General features: G+C 39.9%; 1 protein-coding gene across 1 annotated transcript; it reads right to left on the reverse strand.

The window, feature by feature from the left end:
• Positions 1-9,063: 9,063 nt before the first annotated feature.
• LOC137270013 (uncharacterized) lies at positions 9,064-11,194 on the reverse strand. The gene is made up of 4 exons (XM_067803827.1): positions 11,086-11,194; positions 10,747-10,815; positions 10,219-10,296; positions 9,064-9,264 (listed from the first exon to the last, which is right to left on the reverse strand). Exons 1-4 carry the CDS (start codon positions 11,189-11,191, stop codon positions 9,200-9,202), a joined length of 318 nt encoding a protein of 105 aa, XP_067659928.1. The 5' UTR covers positions 11,192-11,194; the 3' UTR covers positions 9,064-9,199.
• Between the last annotated feature and the right edge of the window lie 1,384 nt (positions 11,195-12,578).

The following is a 12,578-nucleotide window of genomic DNA, read 5'->3' on the forward strand; positions in this document are numbered from 1 at the left end:
CAAGTTGCCATAAGGCTGACATTCGTTCGTTGACAACACACCTTAGGAAGCGAGGTACAGCACCATATTATGCATGTACATTACTGTGTGCAACCTAGTCTGCATCAGTTCACCATGTTATTGACGGATATGGAGATAAAATCAACATCCGACACGTGAACGGTTCTGATGAGTTATTTATAAGCTGATTTCTTTGTGATCATAATGAGTTACCGGTAAGCTGATTAACGTGTTATCATAATGTGTCCTTTGTAAGTTGATTAATGTGTTATCATAATGTGTCCTTTGTAAGTTGATTAATGTGTTATCATAATGTGTCCTTTGTAAGCTGATTAATGTGTTATCATAATGTGTCCTTTGTAAGTTGATTAATGTGTTATCATAATGTGTCCTTTGTAAGTTGATTAATGTGTTATCATAATGTGTCCTTTGTAAGTTGATTAATGTGTTATCATAATGTGTCCTTTGTAAGCTGATTAATGTGTTATCATAATGTGTCCTTTGTAAGTTGATTAACGTGTTATCATAATGTGTCCTTTGTAAGTTGATTAACGTGTTATCATAATGTGTCCTTTGTAAGTTGATTAATGTGTTATCATAATATGTCCTTTGTAAGTTGATTAACGTGTTATCATAATGTGTCCTTTGTAAGTTGATTAACGTGTTATCATAATGTGTCCTTTTGTAAGTTGATTAATGTGTTATCATAATGTGTCCTTTGTAAGTTGACTAACGTGTTATCATAATGTGTCCTTTGTAAGTTGATTAATGTGTTATCATAATATGTCCTTTGTAAGTTGATTAATGTGTTATCATAATATGTCCTTTGTAAGTTGATTACGTTGTTATCATAAGGATTTATTCACTTATAACCTGATTAATGTTTTGTAATAATGAGTTATGTATAAACAGAAGTCAGTAAGGGACACAAGGAGAACAAACACAAAAAGCTGTTGAAAGTGAATTAAATGTCCAAGAAACAGGAAGGAACCACGAAAGTAAGTTTCGACACGTTTTCCGCGTACTACACCCTGCATGTAATACAGTTACCTTTTATACAGATGTTCAATTGATAGCATATATTGCAATAGCGAATGCTGTGAGTAGCTCTTTTGCTACAAGTAGGTCTCCCATGCTGTCCGCCCCTCAATAACTGGTTTAGGATTGATCTCCAGTAATAGTACCCAGACACATGTCATCGTTTCCAAATTGCACTGATCGATGCTCATGCTGTTGATTATTGGGTTGTCTGGTGTACATTCGATTATTTACACACCGCCGCCATGTAGATGGAATATTGCTGAGTGCGGACTAAAACTAAACTCACTCACTCACTCACTCACTCACTCATGTGGTGTTCAACCACGTCATCAGTGGGGATTCCCTGTTGGATAACGCCGTACGTTACCATAGTAATGCCGAAGCTCGGTGACCTAGATGAACGCGTGTCACCGCACCCCGACCAGACAGGTCGCTGCCTACAATATCTCTCACTGTTTCACGCGTCCAGATCCGACTACAGTCAAGTCCCGTTAATCCGACCCCATATCCGACAATCGGCCTTATCCGACACTTTTGTTGGTAACAAATTTGAGACGCCCTCGTTAATCCGACTGTGTAGCGATGTGATGCATGTGTCGGATTAACGAGAGTTGGCTGGATGTATTTGGATGGCGGGGTCATTGCTAGCCCTGGCGCGGAACACCAAATAACACTGTGAGCACGTTTCTGTGTCGCTTGACTTTGATAAGAATGCATATATACCTCCTGCACTAAACAACACAAACATTCCTCCTAAATGTATATCGTTAATCACTGACAGTGTATATTTCTAACTACAAAAAAATAGTAGACATAACCGCAATAATCTAAAACTTGTTTTGCTCGTATGTGTTCGAAAGTGTTTCTTTGTGTATATGTGAAGTATGTTGATATCATTTGACATGAGACATATCCTGATTGTGGTGGTCGCTTGATGAGGATGGTGGTGGTATCCTGTTGCCAGGGACGACCGACAAGGAGGAGGGAAGCATGTGTAACGTGTAACTAGACTCGTCAGTTATCACTGCGTTTCCGAACCTAAACCTTAGAGATGTCATTCACTTGCACTTGTAATAGTAATCACCGAGTTATATTACATACATCATGTACTTATAGTATCTGGGAGAGTGAGTGAGTTTAGTTTTACGCCGCACTCAGCAATAGTCCAGCTGTAACTGTGTGAACATACAACAAATTTGTATAACAGACCGAGGACGTGTTGGAATTGTTACAACAGACAAGGTAATTGTGGGCCTACGTAGGGCCATTACACCACTGCTCAATGTATTGACCCATACAACACTGGAGGCCGGTAAACCGACTGAGTGGGGTGTGTCACTCTAGAAAAACACATATATATAAAGTATACCCTATTACTACACTGAACCGCAAAAAAGTCACTCCCTTTTTTTGTTAATGGTAATCAGTTTAATTCAAACTGATGTAAATAACATCAAAATTGTCGCAAAACATTTCATAATTAACACGTTTTATCATCAGTACTTAAAGAAGAATTTCAGACAACTGCAAGTCAAAATGACGACAGGTTGTGCGTCAGTGCGATCCGAAAGCCAATAACGTGTACGGCCTCCGTGGGGGCCATATAACAACGTTGCAGCACCGTTGCACCTTCTGTGCATGGAGTGGATGAGACGGTTCATGTATGCAAGACTCGGGTGATACGCCTGAGAAAGTTCAGCTGCACATTGCTGAGCTTCCTCTAAATCTTCTCCCGGAAGTGTTCTATCGGGTTCAAGCCTGGAATGAGGGCAGGCCACGGAGAAAGTGTCCAGCGGTTCTGGCGGTATGGACACTCGCGCTGTCCTGTTGAAAGACGTGGTTTCCATGACGACCAAAATATGGCAAGACAAAGTGTCTCAGCGCTTGATCAGTGTGACGGGCAGATGTTACCCCATTTCCTCTACTAAGGCCAATATTCTGGTACACCATAGGGCAGAGTTTGTGACTGAGAGCAACTGCACCCCACATGATTACGCTCGGACCTCCCTACGACTCTCTTTCCAGGACACAATCATCTCAAAACGCTCCCCACGTCTTCGCCACACTCTCAGTCTGCCATCAGCCGATTTTCGTCGTAGAAGACTACTATTCGATAATCCCGGTGACGTCAATTCCGATGATGAAAGGCCCACTGGAGACGAGTACGACGATATCGAACTGTGAGGACCTCGGCAAGGCCTACCGCATCTGACGTTTCTCTGCCTCAAACGCCTCCGCACTGTGTCGCCACAGGTGACTCAACGGTTGTTCGTTCAATTTTTTGCGAAACAATTTTTCAGGTGCTAACGGACAACCTGAAGATGTTGCTTCAGCATTGTCACACGTGGTCTTTCACTGCGAGAGTGATCGGCATGTGCTCTGAGTGGCTTGGTCTCGTTGTTGTTGTTTTTTTATTATTTATTTATGTATTTATTTATTCTATTAAGTATCAAATATAGAATCTGAAACCGAATAATCTTGAACACTTGTCTACGAAGCAAGTTCAGCTAATATATGAAAAAGTGAAGAAAATAAAATTAAGGTGAAATATATCTGGCAAAAAAGTTGGTAGGTTGACGCTTTTTTTGCCGTTCAGTGTATATAAAAGGAAACGGATGTAAAGACGAAACCACCCCATCGTCAATCAAAGTTAATTTTCACCATCTAAATTATTTTAAGGTCCTGCCGAGGCCTACGGATCGAAAGCTAGATGGTGTCCCTACAAAATGAGCTGTAAATTGTCACAACTGGATCGTTATTGCAAAGGTTATATCCTACTTCTCATCGAGAACAGCTACCTCCACTATTCAATGCCAAAATCACGAATCAGCCAAGATAGCGCATACTCACCTTTTAAATTCTTCAAATCATACTCATTTATCAGTCAAAGATGACCCTGACATTCCTAACATCCACAACTATAGGTTCTATAATTTACGCACACGTGGTGATCTTTTTACTTACCATGAGAATAGCTTGATTGTATTCAAATGGCAAGTTTTCTTTAACGAGGGTATCCATTGGTGCAGTATGATTAGTTGACTCAGGTCATGAATTTGACCAATCACGATCATTTGAGAAGACGGTTAACCAATATTTATTCAATAAAATCGCTTCTTGCAACTGAGAAAATACTCTTCCTGGCAAATGATATTAATGATGTTCAGAGATTTCGAACAACATTCGTCATTTGAAGAATCACCTCACGTGTTATTAATTACGAACTTCCAAAACGAAAGTATTTCCCGCTCTCGTGTCATGTTACACAGAGGAACACAGAGGAACACAGAGGAACACAACTGTTATCGGGGAGTAGCCGACCACTGATACTAACTAAGAAATTTCCTTATAGTAATTGTTCAGTTACCTATCAGAAAAATGTAAAGGGATATTGTGGCATGCTACAGATGATAAATTGTCGCAGTGGCTGCATCCTTTATGGTTTATCTGCACATCATACATGTCACAGCTTACATTGTAATTAAAATAACTTATTTAAGTTGAGGCTGTATTATTGGAATAATTTGTTAGTGGCTGCTTCCTTTATGGTTTATCTGCACATCATACATGTCACAGTTTGCATTGTAATTAAAATAACTTATTTAAGTTGAGGCTGTATTATTGGAATAATTTGTTAGTGGCTGCTTCCTTTATGGTTTATCTGCACATCATACATGTCACAGTTTGCATTGTAATTAAAATAACTTATTCAAGTTGAGGCTGTATTATTGGAATAATTTGTTAGTGGCTGCTTCCTTTATGGTTTATCTGCACATCATACATGTCACAGTTTGCATTGTAATTAAAATAACTTATTCAAGTTGAGGCTGTATTATTGGAATGATATGTTACGAAATTAACCTTTATGTCTATAAACAGTAGGATTGGGCCTTTCAAATGATGTATGACATGGTAGTGGCAGGTATGTTTTACCAGCTGATATTTTCCTTCATAAACATAGGCTTCATCTATGACCTCTGTGTCTGGGAGCTGAGTCAGTAAAAGCCTCCTGTTGACTGGTATTGAAAGAGTTATTGGGAACTGTCCAACTACTGCAATATTTATGTTAAGCTGTCGTTGTGTGTGCATTGCGTTGAGGCTAGAATGAAGTATCGGTGGGTACGTCAGGATTGTGATTAGTCATGGCTTAGTGTTTAATGTCCCATTGAACGCGCGTATTAAGTGATAAAATCGTTCACGTTCACTCTTTTGAATAAACTGTTTCTCTGTCAGGATTTGGAAATCAATCAGGGAAAACGGTATACGAAGCTGAATTTGATTGTCAGTATTAAAAACGAGACGATACAGAAAATTCACGATACGATGTGATACGTATCGCGATATCTTGGAACGATACGATGTGATACGATACGTATCGCGATATCTTGGAACGATACGATGTGATACGATACGTATCGCGATATCTTGGAACGATACGATGTGATACGAATCGATGCACATCAAGATATGCTATATTTATTTATTTTCTGTAGAAACGTATATTTTGATATCAAGAAACAGTGTCAATTTTGATATAACAGTCAATTTCTAGTGACAGTTAATATTTATCATCCGCTGAAGTATCGCGATGATCGATACTACGTACTGACTCCGGCCCGAGCCGTCCTTGTCAAACCCTTGAATGGAAACGTGACGGTATCAACAACAACCAAAGCGCTATCCACGGATCCTGAATGAAGATAAAACATACACGATCGAGGAGGAAGTAACCATTATCTTAGACTATCCAGTCTGACACATCATCTACTTGATACTGGATCCTTGAGGAAGGTAAAAATGCACGATCGGGGAGGAAGCAACCACGATACAAGCTGTTACAGATGATAAGAGTGCCATATTGCGAATCGACTCACGCCATCTTTCTGCATGAAACAAATAAAGTATAATATTGTAACAAGATTTATTTCACAAGCATGACCCTAAGTTATAAATATCAAATTACACCATACGACAAACGTATGCGATACGACAAATCGTATTATGGAAATATGAGTTGTTTTTACCTATGATTTGATCATTATTTCAGTTATGTGACAAAGTGTCAGTTACATGCTGAACAAGTTAGTTGGATGGGTTCAACACCCAACAGTACCTCATATCAGATTAATGTGGGATCCAAACAGATCCATCTAAAATTCTCAAATTTGGCGAAGCGGCCATGAAGTATGGGGATGGTGTTGTGAACCAGGAAAGAAACTCAGCTCGATGACAGAATCGTGTTATCTTTTTACACGTGGCATCCAGCTCTACCGCCGATCGCCTGATACTCAGACAGTGAATGAGTTTAGTTTTACGCTACACTCCACAATACGCCAGCTATATGGTGGCGGTCTGCAAATAATCGAGTCTGCACCAGGCAGCCCAGTGATCAACATCATCTATCTACACAACTGGGGTACGATGACATGCGTCAACCGATTGCAAATCAGCGACCCTGACCACCTGATCCCTTAGTCGCCTAATACGACAAGCATGGGTGATAAAGACCAATTCTAACCGGGACCTTCACGGGTTTTGATACTGATGCACATCGCACCGAATGTATCCTGGGCAGCTCAACGGCATCTGGTAGCATTGTTCATATACATAATATAATACACACATGTTTTGTTCAATTTATGACAACATCAACATAACCAGCAAAAGGGCAATGTGACGTCACAATGTCAATAACGAGAACAATCAGACAGGATATACGAACGGGAGACAGCCAAACGAGAGCACACTGAGAAGTGTTCAAATCCGGAGTTTACCAACAAAGTTTTTTAGATCATACAAAATCTTGATGTTAAGCAAATATAATCCGGTAAATCAGGATGAACCTAATTTGCTTGTTTGCACTCTGAAATATTATGTCTAAATGTCTAAAGCACTGCGGCACGTAAATGATCGACCCTAGACAAGACAGTTCTACTTGTACTCACATAGGAATGAGCCAAATAACTGATTCTCTGTGGAACGTATTTACAGGATTTCGACAAGATTGAGCATGTATATATGTATATATATCCCATGCTGTGTACATAAACGACCTGCTCAATGCAAATCTGAAAACATATACGCTGAACAAAGATCAGAACTCTCCTCGTGAAATATTCAAACACGTATTCTGACACAAACACCATGACATATAAATATACAGATATAACAGATACAACACAATACAGCACAAGACACAAGTTTGAAGATGTGGGTAGGGTGGCTTTAACGCCACAAAAGTACCCCGGGACATCGCGTATCAGATGAATGTGGATCCAGACAGATCCTTTCAAAATTATCAATTTTGGGGAGGCCAGAAGGCACGGGATTGGTTCTGAAAACCAAGGTCAAAGAGAGAGGGTGAGAAGGAGAGAACGAGAGAAACGGTATTGGAGAGAAAGAGCGAGTGGAAGAGAGAAAGGGAGATATCAAGCAGACACATACACGTATATATCTATACTCATCACATGGAAGATTCCCCTGACCTTTGGTCACCATGATCTATGTGCATTGATTGAAATCTCTACCCCCTCCCCCACCCCTCTTTCTTTCTCTCTCTCTCTCTCTCACACACACACACCTCCGCAACACCGCAAGCCTGTGACCATTTAATTCGACATCTATGAATGTGTTAGATTGTCTAGGTATGATGTTTCGGACGAGGGAGAAACCGTTCAATTACTTAGCAAGACACCGGCAGTCTATACAGGAAATAGATGACGGGTTTAACAGTGGACGCAACAAGGTCAAGGTCAAGGGCAAGGTCAAGCAGAGATCATATGCTAGCATTTTTCTCCACTGAAGCTTCCACAGACAAAATTTAAAATTCATACGTTTGGTGTACTAACAAAGAAATAGAAAGTTGGTTAAACAAGCGTAATGACCTCATTCTGTACAGAAAAAAACGTACCTCCCCAGCAGGCACCATATCAACTCATGGTCCGAGTTTCAGTGATTCTCACTAATCCTAGCTGACTGTCAGTGCGGCAGCTGTAAACATGACAATCTATTTCTCACAGTCCGTCAGTTTCTCTGTACATGAACAGCACGTTGTTACTTTTCTACCCACGTCCCTGTTTGTTATCATGCAAACAAACAAGTGACAAGTGACCGTTGTAAATTAACTTAAGACCGCCGCAGGTAAATAGGGAGATCATCAAGTCAAGTGACCAGAGCTGTAGCCTCGAAAAGTAACATATGCAGTTAACCACGATATAAGTACTTGATGCAGTTAACCACGATAAGTAATATAGATGCAGTCATAACCACGATAAGTAACTGATACAGTTATATCCACGATAAGTAACATATGCAGTTAACCTCGATATAAGTACTTGATGCAGTTAACCACGATAAGTAATAGATGCAGTTAACCAGTGAGGCAGGTGTCCACAAGAGGCAAGTGAGCTAGTTAACCATGGAAGGTATTATAAATCATAAATATTGTATTAGGAACCGACTTTCTACGAGTTAACTCAGTGTTTGGAATGAAGACACGAACGGCGAAAATTACTGTTACATATTGTTGGTCTCATACACGTTACAAATGTTATATTTTGGATTACAGATTCATGGTACTTCTTCTGTAATCTAGTAGTACACATTTTAGTTGAATGGAGTCCCATCCGGGATTCGAGCCCACATCCTCGGAAGCAGGCACCTAACCACGAGCACACAAAGTCAGCCGCCTAACCCGCTCAGCCACCGTGACTTCCACAAAATGAAAGCTGACAACTGGTAGTCAAGACAGCTGACTTTTGTGTACTATCTTTTCTGTACCATCTTGTGAACACCTAGTGCATATCAAGGATCCATTTAAATGATTTTCGTTGCATGTTAATGCTGGTGACGTATAAACCTCTATATCACATATAGGCACTCTTACATTATATGGACACTTTACCCATTTCCTAGTTCTCATCGCCTTGTTTCGTCAAATGTACAAGTAATTTTGATTAACAACAAAAACATATGTCTTTGACATGGTTGAGAGCCAGGAGTTGGATTCGAGATCTTCTTTAGTCTACAGCTGCACCCTGGCCGCCAGTCGTCCTTTACATGATCCTGTCTGTGGTTCCTTTCAAAGCTGTGCCGCAGAAGGTGCCACCCACAGAAGCAGCGCTGGTGGGGTAAGGGAAGGGAGACAACTCATCCCTTCTTATTGCTCACAGGCTCCGGTGTTTGCATAAACATCGTCAGAATCGTGGTTACGGGGCGTGGCGTCTGTTGGGAAATTTAGAATGTATACCCTAAACGCTATATAAAGGGTTCTAAAATTTGAAATATTCCACGAAACGATACACAAAGTACACTGAAATATGACGTAAGCATTCTGGGCATATTTCGATCAGGGGTTAGACAGGTCAACTACTCTGAGTTTTACCGGCCACATACTGACACGCAAATCTTCGTAAACAAGATGCATACATGTCAAACATCACTGTTCTGACTGAGAACAGTGACATTGCTGTTGATTAGGTTACAAGAATATTATATTACAAAGTTTTTAATAAATTAACGCAGCGTTGTATTAAATCGACTCTCGTGTCATCGAGCTACCGATACTCATTTCAAGCGAACCCCATAGAGTTATATCCCTTATTATGCTCTTTACGGATATCCCATAACACAACTTGTGACTGAAGTCAGTTTGACCAAAAACAAAAACGCCCCACTATCCACCTCTCCAAAAAATGATATAAAACAAACAACAAAAAGTAAACAAACTAACAAACATATAAAACAAAAACAAAAACAATCCCGCGTGCGAGAGTTCAGTGCACTGAACAATCGTTTATATTTCCTGTATCTCAAGTGTTGTTTTTTTGGTAGCTGTTAGCCTCGAAGTTTCAGTTATCTGTTTCAGGCAAGTCGCAAGGTACAATAACTCGTTTATTGCCTCAGTTGGAAGCTGAAGTAGGTGAATATGCGATCAATATATAAACAATAGGCCAAAATATTGCCGAATATGAGTGACATTGGGTCTTTAACACCACGCGCAACAGTATTACAGTTACATGGCAGTAACGTGTAGGTAATCGTGTCGAGGAAGTGATCAGTAGCATGAGCTACACAAATGGGACGAGTCAACTGAGTGAGCGAGGGTCAATTGTCTCACTTCATTACTTTAATGTAAGATGACTGTAAGGTGAAGTCTTGATCTGTTGGTGCATTTACCTTTCTTCCCAGTCACAAGAACGTTCAGATTCCTCTTTTCCTTCTTCTGGGGTTTGGCGTACAGGTCATCTGCAGTATCTGTTTGCGGTATCGGTAGTTTGAAAAGAGAAAGAATGTTTACAGAATGTCATTATCACAAGCTATACATGAACTGAAAGATAAAAACTCAGCTTCTCAGGTAGTTTAAGTTGCATATCCTAATACATCCACTTATATATCCTGCCACTGACATATCCTAGCATATCATCTGACATCTCCTAACCTACCCTGACAAACATAGCCTAGCACATTTACTGAAATATCCTAGCATATCCACTCACAATTTCCCAGCATATCCACTCAAATATCTTGACAAATCCGCTGTTGCAAATGAGTACATGTTTGCATAAGTCTCACGAAAAGTCTTTAGTATTTTACCCAATGGGATTGTTATAATTCCTGCATGTTTCTCCTAAAAGTCGCCCGAATCCAGTCAAACTGGCCATTCCACCAAAGACAGTAACAATGGAAATCAGAGAGGAAACTCACCATTCTGGACTTTGATCCTTTCAGGACTGCTCTCTTTCTGGGGTTTGGCATATACATCCTCTACTGGATCTGTGTATTAGAACAATCAAAACATTGTCTTGCTCCCTGCATTAGCTGAAAACCGATCTCATGAATGTTTGTGTTATTAGTTAGGATTATGTGGGAAATCTTTGTGTTCGCGTGCGGTGGTACATTGTGCATGGAAACTGGAGAGAAAACATTAGTGTTTTGGAGCGGACACGGAATAGCTGAATACACAATGACAGCCGATGAATGTGACTTTCAATGATGTTTCTATTTCGCAATAACAAGGAGATTTGGAACATCAGGTGTACTTACTGTTCGTTCTACTGCTTGTGTTGATTTCGGTGTACAGATCACTGTGGTCCACCACCAGAGGACGCTGCATGTCTCCAGACGATTCATACAGCAGATTGTCCTCCATAACTACAAAAAACCGGAAATCATTTTATTCTGCATGTCACTGTTGTTAAGATGCTCAACTGAGAGATGTATCAGACTTCAGCAGTCTTATACTTCAAGATGCGATACTTTGATCATATTTACATCTCGCCGTCTGAACCTGCGTCAGCAGAATTGTCAAAGAAAACCACAGACAGCAACCAAAGTTGGAAATATGGGAGCTCTTCAAGCAGCTTTAGTACATTCATCTGCATGAGTTACGTGACTAATACGCTTATCAGATGCTTGAGGATAAGGACTATATATTGTTACACAACGTCTTTATTCTGTATAGGCGACGTTTCGACATAATGTCGTTGTCATGGAACTGATCACAAAATACATAAGAATCTATGTGGAAACGTCGCCCATAGGGAATAAAGTTGTGTATCCATAAAACAGTCCTCTTCCTTCATCAATCCAACTTCAAGAAGGACAGTTAGAGAAGACAATGCTCATTCATTCATCTTTAAGAAAGAGATATTTTAATACTCGTTAATATACCGTTATCGGATATTCCATTTTACGAGAACACCATCTCTCTCTCTCTCTCTCTCTCTCTCTCTCTCTCTGTATATATATATATATATATATATATATATATATATATATATGTGTGTGTGTGTGTGTGTGCGTATCTCTCTCTCTATATATATATAGTCTGGTTCATAATTATTGAGAATTTTTCTTCTTACTTTGAGCTATCCTAACACCTCAACTGATTCACTGATACTTAAAACTAAGTAATGGTATAAGGGAGGTAACTCATCTTGGCCTACTGAGTATAGTACAATTAGAGTTACCTCCCCTGAATTTGTAGCAGACGTCATTTTCCTCAGCACTGTCAACAATGTCTGCTGAAGATAAAAGAGGGTTGATTTTTGAGTTGTGTAATCAAGGAATTGATGATGTAAATACATTGGCAGAGAGAACAGGAACTCCTCTTTCTACTGTGTATAGGATTAGGAAGAATTTTAAAGAGGGAAAGGATTTGGGACACCAGAAAGGAGCAGGGAGACCCAGAAAATTGGACTTCTCAGATCGCGTCCGGCTGGGAATTTTAGCGTCTAAAAAGTAAAGGGCAAGCATCTCCAACATCAGGTATGAAATGATAGAAAGGTGATCAACAGTTGTATCAAAATCTACAGTTAGAATAAATTTGATTGATCTTGGATGGGATAAAAAGACTGGAAATCCTTCTCCTCTCATGAAACAAGAACATAAAGACAGGCGTGTTGAGTGGTGTTTGGCACATGAAAGCTTTGACTGGGAAAATGTGATTTTTACTGATGAAAGCTCAATATGGGTATATCCCAATAATGTGAAAATATGGACAAAGTCTGCATCAGCACCGTTGTATCAACGACCTA

Source organism: Haliotis asinina, unplaced genomic scaffold, assembly GCF_037392515.1.
Source record: "Haliotis asinina isolate JCU_RB_2024 unplaced genomic scaffold, JCU_Hal_asi_v2 scaffold_26, whole genome shotgun sequence".
NCBI classification, from domain to species: Eukaryota; Metazoa; Mollusca; class Gastropoda; order Lepetellida; family Haliotidae; genus Haliotis; species Haliotis asinina.